This window comes from Pseudophryne corroboree, chromosome 1 (genome assembly GCF_028390025.1).
Source record: "Pseudophryne corroboree isolate aPseCor3 chromosome 1, aPseCor3.hap2, whole genome shotgun sequence".
Classification (NCBI taxonomy): Eukaryota; Metazoa; Chordata; class Amphibia; order Anura; family Myobatrachidae; genus Pseudophryne; species Pseudophryne corroboree.
The window spans coordinates 495,414,299-495,434,617 of NC_086444.1; the positions used below are offsets into that span (position 1 = coordinate 495,414,299).

The window sequence follows — 20,319 nt, forward strand, 5'->3', positions numbered from 1 at the left end:
TGAAGCAATGATACGTGTCAATGAGGACAAATTGATGAAAGCCAAATTGAATCTGAAATTTATGTTATACTATAAAATTATTAGAGATGAGCGGATTCGGTTTTACTCGGTTCTCAAAACCGAATCTTATTGGCTATCCAAAACACGTGACATCCGTGAGCCAATAAGATTCGGTTTTGAGAACCGAGTAAAACCGAGTAAAACCGAATCCGCTCATCTCTAAAAATTATTCAAAAAAAATGTACAATGTTTAGTTACAATATCATGTGAAACATTATTATGAATAAATACTTTCATTATTTCACTATATTTTGTCTTTTATCAACAATTATTTTCCTTGGCCAAAGACTTTTGCACGTTAGTGTACATTGTAGAACTAGAGTGCATCAGCCCGTCAAGACCATAGGTTTCACCTGTTTCATCAATACAGGGACAGCACAAACCATCATATTCTTATGAAAGGTTGTGCAATTACAGATGTAGCCACCTTTATCTTGACTGTTTCTCCGCCGAGACGGGCGTCTAGTCACGCTAAGGCGATAGCCGAGTTTAATCACAGGTAGGCGCGTTGAGGCGATCTAGATACTCATCATGCATTACACATCTCCACCACTGTGTGGCTAATGCTCCACTAATCCAGTACTTTCGATCGTACAGTATAGCGGCGGATTGATCTACAGCTCTGGCAATACTGTAGGCGTAACGGGAGGCGGTGGAAAAAGTATGGAGTACTGTATGTGTATGGAGACGCAACTACAGTAATTGTGTAAAAGGAAGAATGTACAGGACAATGTATAAACACCGTGCTTTTAAAATACATGAGCGTCTGGGAATGGAGGGCTACAGTAGCTAGCAGGAGGCGGTGGAAAATACAGTGCTTTACAAATGCGAGCGTCCGAGTCCTCTAAGGCATAAACCAACACCAATGGGGTGGGGGCCAGGCGATGTTTGCAGTACTTTCACACATGAAATTGGGAGTCTCTCATGAGGCGTCGTGGGCTAGGGGTGAAGGCTCCCACCTCCCACGCTGGAGGTCCAGGGTTCGAGACGTGATGTGCCTTCTTTTTTTTTTTTTTTTAATTGTAATAATACACTGTATTATTTTATCTACATTGTAAGACAGTCAATGGAAAGGTGCACACAAGTTACATATAAATCAGAGTACATCTGCAGGAGCGATTCTTTACGCTAAATGCAACTAAACAGCGGGAATGAAATGAGGGTATTCTGACGCTACTAACTGAGCAAAACAGTACTGTAGATCTTCAGCGTTTGTGTATTGCACATGACCTGAATTCCCTCCCTGTGCAGGCTCCCAGGGGGGAAGGGCGATGGGGGTAAGGGGAGACGATGGGAAATACTGTACTGTGCCTTTGAAATGCAATTACATGAGTGTCCGAGTCCACTACGGCATACTGTAAACCAACACCAATGGGAAGGAAATGCCAACCATTTTTTTTATGTGTTCCAGTGACATTCATTTAAAAAAAAAATTTTTTTCTCTCTAATACATCCAATGGAAGGATGCACACAGGTTTCACATAAATCAAAGTACATCTGCAGGAGCGATTCTTTACGCTAAATGCAACTGCACAACGGCAATGAGTAGAAATTAGTGTATTCTGACGCTACTAAGTGAGCAAAACAGTACTATACAGTAGATATTCTGCGTTTGTGTATTGCACATGACCTGAATTCCCTCCCTGTCTACTGCATGATCTGTGCAGGCTCCCAGGGGGGAAGGGCAATAGGCTAGCAGGAGGCGGTGGAAAATACCGTGCTTTACAAATGCGAGCGTCCGAGTCCTCTAAGGCATAAACCAACACCAATGGGGTGGGGGCCGGGCGCGGTTTGCAGTACTTTCACACATGAAATTGGGAGTCTCTCATGAGGCATCGTGGGCTAGGGGTGAAGGCTCCCACCTCCCACGCTGGGGGTCCAGGGTTCGAGACGTGATGTGCCTTCTTTTTTTTTTTTTTATTGTAATAATACACTATTATTTTATCTACATTGTAAGACAGTCAATGGAAAGGTGCACACAAGTTACATATAAATCAGAGTACATCTGCAGGAGCGATTCTTTACGCTAAATGCAACTAAACAGCGGGAATGAAATGAGGGTATTCTGACGCTACTAACTGAGCAAAACAGTACTGTAGATCTTCAGCGTTTGTGTATTGCACATGACCAGAATTCCCTCCCTGTGCAGGCTCCCAGGGGGGAAGGGCGATGGGGGTAGGGGGAGACGATGGGAAATACTGTACTGTGCCTTTGAAATGCAATTACATGAGCGTCCGAGTCCACTACGGCATACTGTAAACCAACACCAATGGGAAGGAAATGCCAACCATTTTTTTTATGTGTTCCAGTGACATTCATTTAAAAAAAAAAAAATTCTCTCTAATACATCCAATGGAAGGATGCACACAAGTTACATATAAATCAGAGTACATCTGCAGGAGCGATTCTTTACGCTAAATGCAACTAAACAGCGGGAATGAGTAGAAATGAGTGTATTCTGACGCTACTGTGAGCAAAACAGTACTATACAGTAGATATTCGGCGTTTGTGTATTGCACATGACCTGAATTCCCTCCCTGTCTACTGCATGATCTGTGCAGGCTCCCAGGGGGGAAGGGCAATAGGCTAGCAGGAGGCTACTGGGGACTCAGACTCATACAGTACTTGCATTTCAAAAGCACAGTATTTTCCACCGCCTCCCGCTTGCCCATCGCCCTTCCCCCCTGGGATCCTGCACAGGTCATGCAGTAGACAGGGAGGGAGTTATTCACGTAAACTAGGGCAAAGCTGCAGGAGCAGTTGTACTGTTTAGGGTCTATGCACCATATGGTATACATACAATTCTATAGCAGGGCAGACTCAATTGAAATGGCTACCGCCTGTGTCTCCTCGCCCAATGGAGGCCCTCGGCTATGGAGCAAGTAACAGCACAGATTTGGTAGGTCACGGGGCAATGCTGAAGAAGCGTCAGAATCCCCTAGCTAAAATACACAGGGGTGATAGGGATAAGTGAGGTCTTTGCGCATAACGATACATCGCAAAGTTCCCCATGGTTTTGATTATGCCTTTTCTTTGAACACGGTATTTTCCACTGCCTCACCGTACCCCCATCCCACTTTCCCCTTCCCCCCCTGGGAGCCTGCAAAGTACATGCAGTAGACAGGGAGGGAGTTCCGATCAGGTTACAAGACATGTGCAACAGTATACTACTGTATGTAGGAAAATCCACCGCCCACTCTGATTTATGTGAAACCTGTGTGCACCCTTCCATTGAATGTATAACAAAGAAAAAATAAGATTTTACTTACCGATAAATCTATTTCTCGTAGTCCGTAGTGGATGCTGGGGACTCCGTCAGGACCATGGGGATCAGCGGCTCCGCAGGAGACAGGGCACAAAAATAAAGCTTTAGGATCAGGTGGTGTGCACTGGCTCCTCCCCCTATGACCCTCCTCCAAGCCTCAGTTAGGATACTGTGCCCGGACGAGCGTACACAATAAGGAAGGATATTGAATCCCGGGTAAGACTCATACCAGCCACACCAATCACACCGTACAACTTGTGATCTGAACCCAGTTAACAGTATGACAACGTAGGAGCCTCTGAACAGACGGCTCACAACAAGAACAACCCGATTTTTTTGTAACAATAACTATTTACAAGTATTGCAGACAATCCGCACTTGGGATGGGCGCCCAGCATCCACTACGGACTACGAGAAATAGATTTATCGGTAAGTAAAATCTTATTTTCTCTAACGTCCTAGTGGATGCTGGGGACTCCGTCAGGACCATGGGGATTATACCAAAGCTCCCAAACGGGCGGGACAGTGCGGATGACTCTGCAGCACCGAATGAGAGAACTCCAGGTCCTCTTTAGCCAGGGTATCAAATTTGTAGAATTTTACAAAAGTGTTCTCCCCCGACCACGTAGCTGCTCGGCAGAGTTGTAATGCCGAGACCCCTCGGGCAGCCGCCCAGGATGAGCCCACCTTCCTTGTGGAATGGGCCTTGACAGATTTAGGCTGTGGCAGGCCTGCCACAGAATGTGCAAGTTGAATTGTGCTACAAATCCAACGAGCAATCGTCTGCTTAGAAGCAGGAGCACCCAGCTTGTTGGGTGCATACAGTATAAACAGCGAGTCAGATTTTCTGACTCCAGCCGTCCTTGAAATATATATTTTCAATGCCCTGACAACGTCCAGCAACTTGGAATCCTCCAAATCGCTAGTAGCCGCAGGCACTACAATAGGCTGGTTCAGGTGAAACGCTGACACCACCTTAGGCAGAAAATGAGGACGCGTCCGCAGTTCTGCCCTGTCCGAATGGAAAATCAGATATGGGCTTTTATACGATAAAGCCGCCAATTCTGACACTCTCCTGGCTGAAGCCAGGGCCAGTAGCATGGTTACCTTCCATGTAAGATATTTCAAATCCGCCGATTTGAGTGGCTCAAACCAATGGGATTTGAGAAAATCCAAAACTACATTAAGGTCCCACGGAGCCACTGGGGGCACAACCGGGGGCTGTATATGTAGTACTCCTTTTACAAAAGTCTGGACTTCAGGAACTGAAGCCAATTCTTTTTGGAAGAAAATCGACAGGGCCGAAATTTGAACCTTAATGGACCCCAACTTGAGGCCCATAGACAATCCTGTTTGCAGGAAATGTAGGAATCGACCCAACTGAAATTCCTCCGTGGGGGCCTTCCTGGCCTCACACCACGCAACATATTTTCTCCAAATGCGGTGATAATGTTGTGCAGTCACCTCCTTCCTGGCTTTTACCAGTGTAGGAATGACCTCTTCCGGAATTCCTTTTTCCCTTAGAATTTGGCGTTCAACCGCCATGCCGTCAAACGCAGCCGCGGTAAGTCTTGGAATAGACACGGTCCCTGCTGAAGCAGGTCCCGTCTTAGAGGTAGAGGCCACGGATCTTCCGTGAGCATCTCCTGAAGTTCCGGGTACCAAGTTCTTCTTGGCCAATCCGGAGCCACGAGTATCGTTCTTACTCCCCTTTGCCGTATGATTCTCAGTACTTTTGGTATGAGAGGCAGAGGAGGAAACACATACACTGACTGGAACACCCACGGCGTTACCAGAGCGTCCACAGCTATTGCCTGAGGGTCCCTTGACCTGGCGCAATACCTGTCCAGTTTTTTGTTGAGGCGAGACGCCATCATGTCCACCTTTGGTTTTTCCCAACGGTTCACAATCATGTGGAAGACTTCTGGATGAAGTCCCCACTCTCCCGGGTGTAGATCGTGTCTGCTGAGGAAGTCTGCTTCCCAGTTGTCCACTCCCGGAATGAACACTGCTGACAGTGCTATCACATGATCTTCCGCCCAGCGAAGAATCCTTGCAGCTTCTGCCATTGCTCTCCTGCTTCTTGTGCCGCCCTGTCTGTTTACGTGGGCGACTGCCGTGATGTTGTCCGACTGGATCAACACCGGCTGACCCTGAAGCAGGGGTTTTGCCAGGCTTAGAGCATTGTAAATCGCTCTTAGCTCCAGTATATTTATGTGAAGAGATATCTCCAGGTTTGACCATACTCCCTGGAAGTTTCTTCCCTGTGTGACCGCTCCCCAGCCTCTCAGACTGGCATCCGTGGTCACCAGGACCCAGTCCTGTATGCCGAATCTGCGGCCCTCTAACAGATGAGCACTCTGCAACCACCACAGAAGAGACACCCTTGTCCGTGGCGATAAGGTTATCCGCTGATGCATCTGCAGATGCGATCCGGACCATTTGTCCAGCAGATCCCACTGAAAAGTTCGTGCGTGGAATCTGCCGAATGGAATCGCTTCGTAAGAAGCCACCATCTTTCCCAGGACTCTTGTGCATTGATGCACAGACACTTTTCCTGGTTTTAGGAGGTTCCTGACAAGTTCGGATAACTCCTTGGCTTTCTCCTCCGGAAGAAACACCTTTTTCTGAACCGTGTCCAGAATCATTCCCAGGAACAGCAGACGTGTTGTCGGGGTCAACTGAGATTTTGGAAAATTCAGAATCCACCCGTGTTGTTGCAGCACTACTTGGGTTAGTGCTACTCCGTCCTCCAGCTGTTCTCTGGACCTTGCCCTTATCAGGAGATCGTCCAAGTAAGGGATAATTAATACGCCTCTTCTTCGCAGAGGAATCATCATTTCGGCCATTACCTTGGTAAAGACCCGAGGTGCCGTGGACAATCCAAACGGCAGCGTCTGAAACTGATGACAGTTTTGCACCACGAACCTGAGGTACCCTTGATGTGAAGGGCAAATTGGGACATGCAGATAAGCATCTTTTATGTCCAGGGACACCATAAAGTCCCCTTCTTCCAGATTCGCTATCACTGCTCTGAGTGACTCCATCTTGAACTTGAATTTTTGTATGTACAGGTTCAAAGATTTCAGATTTAGAATAGGTCTTACCGAGCCGTCCGGCTTCGGTACCACAAATAGTGTGGAGTAATACCCCTTTTCCTGTTGTAGGAGGGGTACCTTGACTATCACCTGCTGAGAAAACAGCTTGTGAATGGCTTCCAATACCGTCGCCCTGTCTGAGGGAGACGTTGGCAAAGCAGACTTTAGGAACCGGCGAGGGGGAGACTTCTCAAATTCCAACCTGTAACCCTGAGATACTACCTGCAGGATCCAGGGGTCCACCTGTGAGCAAGCCCACTGCGCGCTGAAATTCTTGAGTCGACCCCCCACCGCTCCTGAGTCCGCTTGTAAAGCCCCAGCGTCATGCTGAGGGCTTTGCAGAAACCGGGGCGGGCTTCTGTTCCTGGGAAGGAGCTGCTTGCTGCCCTCTCTTACCCTTTCCTCTGCCTCGGGGCAGATATGACTGTCCTTTTGCCCGCTTGTTCTTATAGGACCGAAAGGACTGCTGCTGAAAAGACGGTGTCTTTTTCTGTTGGGAGGGGGTCTGAGGTAAAAAGGTGGATTTTCCGGCAGTTGCCGTGGCCACCAGATCCGATAGACCGACGCCAAATAATTCCTCCCCTTAATACGGCAATACTTCCATATGCCGTTTGGAATCCGCATCACCTGACCACTGTCGCGTCCATAAACTTCTTCTGGCAGATATGGACATCGCACTTACTCTCGATGCCAGAGTGCAAATATCCCTCTGAGCATCTCGCATATAAAGAAAAGCATCCTTTAATTGCTCTAAAGTCAATAAAATACTGTCCCTATCCAGGGTATCAATATTTTCAGTCAGGGAATCCGACCAGACCACCCCAGCACTGCACATCCAGGCTGAGGCGATGGCTGGTCGCAGTATAACACCAGTATGTGTGTATATACTTTTTAAGGTAGTTTCCAGCCTCCTATCAGCTGGATCCTTGAGGGCGGCCGTATCAGGAGACGGTAACGCCACTTGTTTTGATAAGCGTGTGAGCGCCTTATCCACCCTAGGGGGTGTTTCCCAGCGCGCCCTAACCTCTGGCGGGAAAGGGTATAATGCCAATAACTTTTTTGAAATTGGCACTTTTCTATCTGGGTTAACCCACGCTTCATCACATACATCATTCAATTCCTCTGATTCAGGAAAAACTACAGGTAGTTTTTTCACACCCCACATAATACCCCTTTTTGTGGTACTTGCAGTATCAGATATGTAAAGTCTCCTTCATTGCCGTGATCATATAACGTGTGGCCCTACTGGAAAATACGTTTGTTTCTTCACCGTCGACACTAGATTCAGTGTCCGTGTCTGGGTCTGTGTCGACCGACTGAGGTAAAGGGCGTTTTACAGCCCCTGACGGTGTCTGAGACGCCTGGGCAGGTACTAACTGGTTTGCCGGCCGTCTCATGTCGTCAACTGATTTTTGTAATGTGCTGACATTATCACGTAATTCCATAAACAAAGCCATCCATTCCGGTGTCGACTCCCTGGGGGGTGACATCACCATTACCGGCAATTGCTCTGCCTCCACACCAACATCGTCCTCATACATGTCGACACACACGTACCGACACACAGCAGACACACAGGGAATGCTCTATTGAAGACAGGACCCCACTAGCCCTTTGGGGAGACAGAGGGAGAGTTTGCCAGCACACACCCAAGCGCTATAATATATATGGGAACAACCCTATATAAGTGTTGTATCCTTATAGCAGCTTAAATATAGTAATATCGCCAAAAAAGTGCCCCCCCTCTCTGTTTTACCCTGTTTCTGTAGTGCAGTGCAGGGGAGAGTCCTGGGAGCCTTCCTCACAGCGGAGCGGAGCAGGAAAATGGCGCTGTGTGCTGAGGAGAATAAGCCCCGCCCCCTATTTCGGCGGGCTCTTCTCCCGGAGTTTGTGAGATCTGGCAGGGGTTAAATACATCCATATAGCCTCAAGGGCTATATGTGATGTATTTTTAGCCATAAAAAAGGTATTATACATTGCTGCCCAGGGCGCCCCCCCCCCCCAGCGCCCTGCACCCTCAGTGACCGCTGTGTGAAGTGTGCTGACAACAATGGCGCACAGCTGCAGTGCTGTGCGCTACCTCATGAAGACTGAAAAGTCTTCTGCCGCCTGTTTCTGGACCTCTTCAATCTTCGGCATCTGCAAGGGGGTTGGCGGCGCGGCTCCGGGATCGGACTCCATGGCTGGGCCTGTGTTCGATCCCTCTGGAGCTAATGGTGTCCAGTAGCCTAAGAAGCCAATCCATCCTGCACGCAGGTGAGTTCACTTCTCTCCTCTAAGTCCCTCGATGCAGTGAGCCTGTTGCCAGCAGGACTCACTGAAAATAAAAAACCTAAAAACTTTTTCTAAGCAGCTCTTTAGGAGAGCTACCTAGATTGCACCCTGCTCGGACGGGCACAAAAACCTAACTGAGGCTTGGAGGAGGGTCATAGGGGGAGGAGCCAGTGCACACCACCTGATCCTAAAGCTTTATTTTTGTGCCCTGTCTCCTGCGGAGCCGCTGATCCCCATGGTCCTGACGGAGTCCCCAGCATCCACTAGGACGTTACAGAAATAATAATAATAAAGTGAATGTTACAGGAACACATTAAAAAAAGGTTGGCACTTCCTTCCCATTGGTGTTGGTTTATGCCTTAGGGGACTCGGACGTTAATACTTGTATTTCAAAAGCACAGTGTTTTCCACCGCCTCTCCCTACCCCCATCGCCCTTCCCCCCTGGGAGCCTGCACAGGTCATGCAGTGGACAGGGAGGGAGTTCAGGTCAGGTACAATACACAAATGCTGACGATCTACAGTACTGTGTTGCTCAGTTAGTTGCGTTGGAATACACTAATTTATACTCATTACCGCTGTGTATTTGTATATAGCGGAATGAATCGCTGCTGCAGATTTACTTTGATTTATGTGAAACCTGTGTGCACCCTTTCATTGAATGTACAACAAAGAAAAAAAATAATTACTATTTTAGCTACAACAGATTTTCTTTCATGTCAGTCCTTGTATGCATAGAATTGGTACATATAAATGGATCCGGTTTGATAAACCAGCAGATGGAATGCCAACTGACAGTATACCAACAGCAGTATCCCGTCTGCCGGAATAGAGTCCCCTTGCGGGTATGCTGTGCTCACCACGCTTCGGGCCCCAGGTTCTATTGCCACCAGGCTGGTGGAGCTGCCCACCAACCCAGTGAAAATACCGGGCAGGTGTCGAGCTTAAGTCCATTGGTAAAACGATGGCTGTCGGGATTCCGGCGTCAGTCTTCTGAACGCCGGGATCCCGACAGCCGGTATTTTAACTGCATCCCACATAAATCCCAAATCCCACATAAATCAACAGCATATGCGTAATAGTATTTCATAATTTACAGAATGTAACATTATTTTTACTTGATTTTTCCAAATTTGACATTTTTATTTGTGTGTATCTGAATCCTCTTAAGAACTGATTATTTTAATAAAAACAAATGTACAACATGAGGTTAGGGCCTATCCTTATATTTAGTCGCCTTTTAAACACACATATTTTATGAGTGGTCTTCTGTATGCCGAATGTCGGGATCCCGGCGCACAGTATACCGGCGCCGGAATCCCGACACCCGGCATACCGACAACTATTCTCCCTCGTGGGGGTCCACGACCCCCCTGGAGGGAGAATAAACCACCGTGCCCGCAGCGTGGCGAGCGCAGAGAGCCCGCAAGGGGCTCCTTTGCGCTCGCCCCGCTGTCGGTATGCCGGCGGTCGGGCTCCCGGCGCCGGTATGCTGGGCGCCGGGAGCCCGAGCGCCGGCATACCGTACAACACCCATATTTTATACCCTGTATAATAAGTAGAATAATAACATTTGTATATGATTTTTCCAATAATGGCAACATCCATTTTTTTTATTTTGAAACACATCTTTATAGGTAATAAAGAATAATAATGCAAATTAATAATTAGTCTAGCAACTCAATTATAATTCAGTGACACTTACTATAATTGTGAACCTAGGACAAGAGCAATATGTGTTTGCTGGGAAAGCATACTGTACATGAATGTGCATGTTCTAAAATAATCACGTACAAGAAATATGGCTTACCTTTAACATGAGGGATTTAATGGAGAGGTCTACCTTCTGAGGACCACCATTAGATTGAATGCTTTGGAAAAACAGATCACATGGCTGTAGAATCTGTGAAGAAAGATAAGTAAAACACAGTAATAAAAAATGTGCAAAATCTCTGTAAGTATGCCAGTTTTGGAGAGCTTTACATAATGTCATATAATAATGCAGTATTACAGTAATACTGAATTTATCCAGGATCCTATGTGTTTTTGCACGAAAACAGGTAATTTTTTGGGAGAAAAAATGGGCTACAATTGAATTGCCCCGCCAAAAAAACAAAAACCAACAACGGTAAAAGGCCGTTTTTTTCTTCCAAAATATTTTCAGGGCTAATTGAATTTCCCTCTTAGCCTTTTTATACATAACAAAAAATATTTTTTTTTCTGAGACATGGTTAACATACGGTTTAGCTTTCCACTCTAATATGCAGAGAACTTTAAAAACTATCTCAACCCTTTCCAATGATATCCATTATCAGCTCATTCACATTTATCACTACAAAGTCTACAGTGCTAAATCAGAACACAAAATAAATGGAGCATTCCAACGAGGAAAAACATCTGTGTACTACAGCAGGACTAGGAGAAAAGTATTTCACAATCCTGTTTAGGCCTCTGACACCTTGAGAATATTTCAAAGCCAAAAGGAATACCTGCCTGTAGGACCTCCAATATCCATATCCTATTGCAAACTCAATTATTAGGTCAGCCCCCTTTGTTTTCAACTAGTGTGTTGCTGCCAGTTCCGGGCTGTTCCCAGCTGCACAATATGCAGTCCCTGCCAATGCACAGTCCCCATGAAGGTACAGGGAGCAAAGCTCCACAGCAGCTTAAGTGCACTGGCAGATACAACATGAAAACTGCAGCTCTAGTTAACATTCCTCTGGAGCCACTTTCGTCTTGGAAGGGAGTAGTCTGGAGCAAAACAACTGGAATACATTTTGTATGAGAGATTTGAAGATAAATATCCCAGTTCATTTTACTGGTGCCAAGGTGGATAGGAGGTTCAGTGGTAGTACATGCACAGGGGAGAAACGGGGAGAAACCCCCCCCCATATGACTGCAATGTTCAAGTATACCGGACTGCTTAAATACACATGGGACTTTTTCCCTAGAGATAAGTGCTATACCCTAATGGCTAGGCATTTCCATACCTCCCAAAATTTTAGTATTGGGAAGTGGGAATCCTTTGCGCGCGAAGCGCCCCCCCCCCCCCCCCCCCCCCCAAAAAAAAGGGGTCGAACTATAGGGTGTGTCCTCATGCCCCCTTTTACCGTCACATGTGAGCCGCTGGCATGCCCCCAGTCCATCTGTCTTCACTGAAGAGACGCTGTGCACATGCTAAGCAGAGTAGCGAGTAACAGGAGACTCCAAACTGACTCCCCCACCCCGGGACACTGCGGCCCGCGGGTGGTACAGTCCCACAAAAAAGGACTTTAATTACCTACTGGTAAATCCTTTTCTCGTAGTCCATAAGGGATATTGGGGAGACTTAGGGGGTCATTCCGAGTTGATCGCACGCTGCAACTTTTTGCAGCCCGTGCGATCAACTAGACACTGCCTATGGGGGAGTGTTTATTTTGCATAGCAAGGCTGCGATCGTTTGTGCAGCCCTGCTATGCAAAAAAAGTTTTGTGCAGAACAAGACCAGGGTAAGAGTTACTTACCCTGTGCGATGAATCCAGCGTTGAAGGTACCGGAATTGACGTCAGACATCCGCCCTCCAAACGCCTGGTCACGCCTGCGTTCGCCGCACCACTCCCAGAAAACAGTCAGTTGATGCCCCGGAACGTCTTCCTTCTGTCAATGTTCTTGCGATCGCAGTAGCGATCGCTTTCTTCATTCTGTTTGTCGTTGCCCAGTGACGCCCGTCGTTGGGCAACTACGCACCTGCGCATTGCGGCTGCCGCGCATGCCGACACGTTCACACCACTGCAAAAAAAAAGCAGTGTGCGAACGGATTGGAATGACCTCCTTAGTACGATGGGGTATAGACAGGGTCCAAAGGAGCCGGTGCACTTTAAAAAGTCTTCACTGGGTGTGCTGACTCCTCCCCTCTATGCCCCCTCCCGCAGGCAGTTATAGGTAAAACAGTGCCCGAAGGTGAAAGGACGACATACATGAGACAAGGAACATAACAACGAGTGGTGAGATTTATACACCAGCACACCACGAACATAAAACAACCAGCAATGGCTGGTAACCAAACAGCAACAGCTGAACAGGTAAACATAGAAAAGACAACCTGCAGAAAAGTCAACGCACTGAGGCGGGCGCCCAATATCCCTTATGGACTACTAGAAAATGATTTACTGGTAGGTAATTAAAATCTAATTTTCTCTAGCATCCATAAGGGATATTGGGGAGGCTTAGGGTCTAATTCAGACCTGATCGGTGCTGTGCGTTTTTGCGTGCCGCTGAGCAGCGCATGCGACGGCGCCGCAGTGCGCCGGTGCATGGCAGGCAGCCGACGGCTGTCTTAGCCCTGCGATCGCCGCCGTTTAGGGGGTGCGGTCCGGGCAACGCAGGCGTACCCGGACCGTTGGGGGGAGGGGGGGCGGGCTACGGCGGCTGCATGACGTCACACGCAGCCGCTGCGACCCCGGCTGAGACGGGTAGCTCCCTGCTAGCACGCAGGAGCTGCGCTGGCTGGGAGCTACTCTTCCAGTACAAAAGTATCACTGCTGTGCGATGCTTTTAAGCTGATCGTAGATGTGCTAAATTTAGCACATCTACGATCAGGTTGTCCCAAAGCTTCCAGAACGGGCAGAAACATGCGGAGACTGCTGCAGCACCACCTGCCTAAACTGGGTATCATCTTTGGCCAGGGTATCAAACTTGTAGAACTTAACAAAAATGTTCTTCCCCGACCAGGTAGCAGCTTAGCATAATTGCAAGGCCGAGACTCCACGGGCAGCCGCCCAGGAAGAGCCCACTGATCTTGTAGAGTGGGCCTTTAGTGACTTAGGAGCAGGCAAGGCTGCCGACACATAGGCCTGTTGGATAGTAAGCCTAAGCCAACGAGCAATGGACTGCTTTGAAGCAGGGCAACCCCTTTTCTGTGCATCATAGAGCACGAACTAGGAATCCATCTTTCTGATGCGAGCTGTCCTCATCACATAGATCTTCAAGGCTCGCACATCATCCAATGCCTGCGGAGGAGCAGAAATGCCAGAACTTGACGGAACCACAATACGTTGATTCAACTGTTGCCTAGTCCTGAGCTCCGCTCTGTCCCCATAGAAGACCAAGTAAGGGCAACTACACTATAAGGCCCCCAATTCCGATACATACCTAGCAGAAGCCAGGGACAGTAACATCACCGTCTTCCACGTAAGGTACATATCTTCTACCGTCATCAGAGGTTCAAACCAGGAGGACTATAGAAATTACAACACTACATTCAAATCCTAGGGTGCAGTGGGCGGCATAAAAGGAGGTTGAATGTGAAGTACTCCTTCTGGAAGAAAATTGAGAGGGCTGAAAATTGGACCTTAATGGAACCCAGACATAAGCCCTTATCCACACCAGCCTGCAGGAAACGTCCCAAGTGGAAATCCGCAGGCGGATACGAGCATTCCTCGCACCAGGAGACATATCTTCTCCAGATATGATGATAGTGTTTTGACGTCACAGGTTTCCTGGCCTGAACCATGGTAGCAGTAACCCTTTTGGAAAGGCCCTTGTGAGCTAGGATGTTCCGCTCAACCTCCATGCTGCAAAACAAAGTTGCCGTAAGTCCGGGTAGACGAACGGTCCTTGTTGAAGATCTCTTCTTAGTGGTAAAGGCCAAGGGTCTTCGACAGACATGTCCAGGAGATCCGCGTACCACGCCCTCCGAGGCCAATCCGGGGCAATTTGAATTGCCTGGACTCCTTGATTTCTGATTCGCTTTAGCACCCTTGGGAGCAACGGAATCAGAGAAAACAGGTAGACCAGCCGGTAAGGCCAAGGCGACGTCAGTGCATCCACTGACCTCGCCTGAGGGTCCCTGGTTCGGGAGCAATACCAATGAAGCTTCTTGTTGAGTCGAGAAGCCATCATGTCTATTTGTGGGCAGTTTCACCGGTCGATGATTGTGACGACTCAGGAACTCCACTTCCCAGTTGTCTACTCCCGGAATGAAGATTGCGGACATTGCTCTTGCATTTCTTTCTGTCCAGAGGAGTATCTTTGACACCTCTCACATGCAGGCTCTGCTTTTTGTCCCTCCTTGCCGATTGATGTACGCCACTGCTGTGGCGTTGTCCGACTGTACTTGGATTGCGTGATCCCTGAGAAGAGAAGAGGCCTGAAGCAGAGCATTGTAGATCGCCCGAAGTTCCAGAATGTTGATCGGAAGGAGGGCTTCGTGGGCTGACCACGTGCCCTGGAAATGAGTCCCTTGAGTGACAGCTTCCCATCCTCTCAGACTCGCATCTGTCGTGAGGAGGATCCAATCCTGAATCCCGAAACTCCGGCCTTCCAGGAGATTGGAAGACTGCAGCCACCACAGGAGGGAAATCCTGGCCTGAGGTGATAGCCAAATCATCCGATGCATCTGAAGATGTGAGCCGGACCACTTGCTCAGGAGGTCCAATTGAAATGTTCTGGCATGGAACCTCCCATATTGGATCACCTTGTATGAGGCAACCATCTTCCCCAACAATCTCATGCAAAGATGGATGGATATTTGAGCAGGCCAGAGCACCATGTGGACCATCTCCTGAAGTGTTCTCGCCTTGTAATCCGAGAGGAACACCTTCTGGGCCACAATATCCAGTAACATCCCCAGCAACAGGAGCTGCTGAGTTGGCTCCAGGTGGGACTTCTGTAAATTGAGAATCCACCCATGGTGTGACAGAAGTTGGATAGTGCGGTCGAAATGGTGCAATAAAAGCTCCCTGGATCTTGATTTTATCAGGAGATCAACCAGGTAAGGGACAACATTGACCCCCTGGACCCGGAGCTGGAACATAATCTCCGCCATTACCTTTGTGAACATCCTCGGAGCTGTGGACAGGCCGAAGGGTAGTGCCTGGAACTGGTAGTGATCGTCCAGTAGGGCAAACCTCAGATTAGCCTGATGAGGTGGCCAAATCAGAATATGAGGGTAGGCGTCCTTGATATCCAGGGAAACCATGAATTCCTGTTCTTCCGGGCCCGCAATCACTGCTCTCAAGGATTCCATTTTGAACTTGAAAACCTGTAGGTAAGGGTTCAAGGTCTTTAGATTCAAAATGGGCCTTACCGACCCATCCGGCTTCGGTACCACAAACAGATTGGGGTAATAACCCTTTCCACTTTGCTGTATTGGTACTGGAACAATGACGTGGGACTGGACCAAATTTTGGATGGACTGTTGCAACGTAACTTGCGTATCCTCCAAAGCTGGGAAGCTTGATTTGAAAAATCGTTGGGATGGAGCACCGTCGAACTCCAGCTTGTAGCCCTGAGAAATGAGTTCCTTGACCCAGGTATCCTGGCAGGAACCCTCCTAGATGCAGCTGAAGTGACGCAGTTGAGCTCCCACCTCGAGATCCCCTCTGGGTGGGCGGGCACTGTCATGCTGAGGACTTAGTGGAAGCAGAACTGGTGCTCCGTTCCTGAGAACTGGTGTACGCAGGTCTTCTTATCTTACCTCTGGTGCCTCTAGCCGCATTGGAGGCACCTCTGGCCCTAGATCGAAATCTGTCAGACCAATAGGACTGAACAGACGGCCCTGGGTAGGAACGCCTGGCCGGCGGGGCCCCCGAGGGGGTGAAATGTGTATTTCCCTGCAGTAACCTTAGAATTCCACGTATCCATCTGAAGCCCAAAGAGCCATTTCCCAGAAAAGGGACTCTACGTCCACTATCCATTGACGCGCCGACACTGCCATGGCAGAGGTGCTAGCATTAATATTGCCCATCTCCTTGAGTGGGTCACACAGGACACGTGCAGTGTCCTGAATGTGCTTCAGGAGAGTCACCGTAGTGACCAGAGACATATCCCCGGAGAGACCCTCCTGAATTTGAGTAGCCCACGTATGAGTGGCATGGGTCATCCAGCAACCCGCTATGACTGGCCTTTGCGAAACCACCTGCTGCTGTGTAGATAGACTTTAGTGTAGTCTCTATTTTATTGTCCCCAGGGTCCTTTATGATAAAGGAGCCTGGGGCAGGGAGCACCGCCTTTTTAGACAGTCGAGAGACTGATACATCAGCCCCCAGTGGTTCTTCCCAGAATTTCCTACCTTCAGGAGCAAATGGGAAAGTGTGCAAAAATCTTTTTGACACTTGGTATTTTTTTGTCTGGATTTTTCCAGGTTAACTTAAACAGGTCATCTAACTCTGCAGAATCAGGGAAAGTGACATTAGGCTTGTTCTGTGTAAAGAAAAACGACTGCTGTGACGCAGCGTCCTCTAGAGGGAGTTTTAACACGTCCGTATAGCCAGAATATAATACCCTGAGCAGAAGTGGACTCCCCACTAACGGGATCCAAACCACGCTTTTGTGAACCTGAGTTAGAGAGGGAGGGGGTGGCTGTGTAACATCTGCCCTGGCAGCTAGGTCTGCAACAGCCTGTTGTAGTAGCTGAGTTTTTATAGCATTACCAGTGAGTTGTGATGACATATCAGACATCATATTTTTAAAGGCACCTACCCAGGGAGGCTCTTGACCCTCTCCCCCAGCCCCCTCACTGAGTTGTGAAGATTGGCTGCATTGTTCACATGAAACAGAATCAGATGATAAGGGAGAGAATCTGGTGTGGCATACACTGAATAGTTTGTGCTTACCCATATTCACAGTAAAGCACAATCACATACACAGACAAGTAATAACTAGCAAGCCTGCCCCTTACTGTATGTGAAAGGGAGATAGAGAGAGGAGACCAGCACAACCCAGCTACACAGCCCCAGTGAGGCTGTAAGCTGTTATATCACAGTGAAACACCTATGATTACTGTCCTATTGTCACGCCTGAGGTCTGACTCTGACCAGTGATCTCAGGCGTAGGGGCAGACTGGAATGTGAATCTGGGAGCTTTGATAAAGTTCTTATACATAACCAGGATATGGTAAGCGTAGGCCCAAAGGTGTGACCAGAATGGAGGAGAATATAACATTAAACAAGTCTTTTATTCAGCACGCAAGATGGTACAGATAGCGGCAGATGGTATTAGGCTCAATGATCGGTATCACAGATAATGCAGTAACATTGGCACAGGAACAAGGTAATGCAGAAGCAGATGTAACATCAATGGCAAGATGTAATACGAGATGCAGTGTGAACCACTGATGAAGTCCCAATATAATGAGCACACGATAGACACAGTTGCAGTGTAAACTACTGATGATGTCAATATAAAGGAATACACAATGTTACTTTACTTTTTGTGCCCTGTCTCCTGCGGAGCCGCTATTCCCCATGGTCCTTTCAGGAACCCCAGCATCCACTACGGACTCCGAGAAATAGAATTATCGGTAAGTAAATTCTTATTTTCTCTATCGTCCTAGTGGATGCTGGGGTTCCTGAAAGGACCATGGGGATTATACCAAAGCTCCCAAACGGGCGGGAGAGTGCGGATGACTCTGCAGCACCGAATGAGAGAACTCCAGGTCCTCCTTAGCCAGGGTATCAAATTTGTAGGATTTTACAAACGTGTTTGCCCCTGACTAAATAGCCGCTCGGCAAAGTTGTAAAGCCGAGACCCCTCGGGCAGCCGCCCAAGATGAGCCCACCTTCCTTGTGGAATGGGCATTTACATATTTTGGCTGTGGCAGGCCTGCCACAGAATGTGCAAGCTGAATTGTATTACACATCCAACTAGCAAAAGTCTGCTTAAAAGCAAGAGCACCCAGTTTGTTGGGTGCATACAGGATAACAGCAAGTCAGTTTTCCTGACTCCAGCCGTCCTGGAACCTATATTTTCAGGGCCCTGACCACATCTAGCAACTTGGAGTCCTCCAAGTTCCTAGTAGGCGCAAGACACCACAATAAGCTGGTTCAGGTGAGACACTGACACCACCTTAGGGAGAGAACTGGGGACGAGTCCGCAGCTCTGCCCTGTCCGAATGGACAAACAGATATGGGCTTTTTTGAGAAAAAAACCACCAATTTGACACTCGCCTGGTCCAGGCCAGGTCCAAGAGCATGTTCACTTTTCATGTGAGATGCTTCAAATCCACAGATTTGACTGGTTTTAAACCAATGTGTTTTGAGGAATCCCAGAACTACGTTGAGATCCCACAGTGCCACTGGAGGCACAAAAGGGGGTTGTATATGCAATACTCCCTTGACAAACTTCTGGACTTCAGGAACTGAAGCCAATTCTTTCTGGAAGAAAAATCGACAGGGCCGAAATTTGAACCTTAATGGACCCCAATTTGAGGCCCATAGACACTCCTGTTTGCAAGAAATGCAGGAATCGACCGAGTTGAAATTTCTTCGTGGGGCCTTCCTGGCCTCACACCACGCAACATATTTTCGCCACATGTGGTGATAATGTTGTGCGGTCACCTCCTTTCTGGCTTTGACCAGGGTAGGAATGACCTCTTCCTGAATGCCTTTTCCCTTAGGATCCGGCGTTCCACCGCCATGCCGTCAAACGCAGCTGCGGTAAGTCTTGGAACAGACATGGTACTTGCTGAAACAAGTCCCTTCTTAGCGGCAGAGGCCATAAGTCCTCTGTGAGCATCTCTTGAAGTTCCGGGTACCAAGTTCTTCTTGGCCAATCCGGAGCCATGAGTATAGTTCTTACTCCTCTACGTCTTATAATTCTCAGTACCTTAGGTATGAAAAGCAGAGGATGGAACACATACACCGACTGGTACACCCACGGTGTTACCAGAACGTCCACAGCTATTGCCTGAGGGTCTCTTAACCTGGCGCAATACCTGTCCCGTTTTTTTTTTTTCAGACGGGACGCCATCATGTCCACCTTTGGTAATTCCCAACGGTTTACAATTATGTGGAAAACTTCCCCATGAAGTTCCCACTCTGCCGGGTGGAGGTCGTGCCTACTGAGGAAGTCTGCTTCCCAGTTTCCATTCCCGGAATGAAACACTGCTGACAGTGCTATCACATGATTTTCCGCCCAGCGAAAAGTCCTTGCAGTTTTTGCCACTGCCCTCCTGCTTCTTGTGCCGCCCTGTCTATTTACGTGGGCGACTGCCGTGATGTTTTATCCCACTGGATCAATACCGGCTGACCTTGAAGCAGAGGTCTTGCTAAGCTTAGAGCATTATAAATTTACCCTTAGCTATATTTATGTGGAGAAAAATCTCCAGACTTGATCACACTCCCTGGAAATTTTTTCCTTGTGTGACTGCTCCCCAGCCTCTCGGGCTGGCCTCCGTGGTCACCAACATCCAAAACTGAATGCCGAATCTGCGGCCCTCTAGAAGATGAGCACTCTGTAACCACCACAGGAGAGACACCCTTGTCCTTGGATATAGGGTTATCCGCTGATGCATCTGAAGATGCGATCCGGACCATTTGTCCAGCAGATCCCACTGAAAAGTTCTTGCATGAAATCTGCCGACTGGAATTGCTTCGAAGGAAGTCACCATTTTTTTACCATGGCCCTTGTGCAATGATGCACTGATTTTAGGAGGTTCCTGACTAGCTCGGATAACTCCCTGGCTTTCTCTTCCGGGAGAAACACCTTTTTCTGGACTGTGTCCAGAATCATCCCTAAGCACAGGAGACTTGTTGTCGGGATCAGCTGCGATTTTGGAATATTTAGAATCCACCCCTGCTGTTGTAACAGTCTCCGAGATAGTGCTACTCCGACCTCCAACTGTTCCCTGGACTTTGCCCTTATCA

The 20,319-nt window shown here is 48.2% G+C and overlaps 1 protein-coding gene across 1 annotated transcript in view; it reads right to left on the reverse strand.

Annotated features, from left to right (window-relative positions):
• The window catches only part of VPS13A (vacuolar protein sorting 13 homolog A), a 747,194-nt gene that overhangs the window by 262,567 nt on the left and 464,308 nt on the right, over window positions 1–20,319 (reverse strand). Inside the window, exon 40 of the mRNA XM_063913834.1 lies at window positions 10,506–10,598. Coding sequence (XP_063769904.1) covers window positions 10,506–10,598 — 93 coding nt within the window. The remainder of the gene's footprint in view (window positions 1–10,505; window positions 10,599–20,319) is intronic.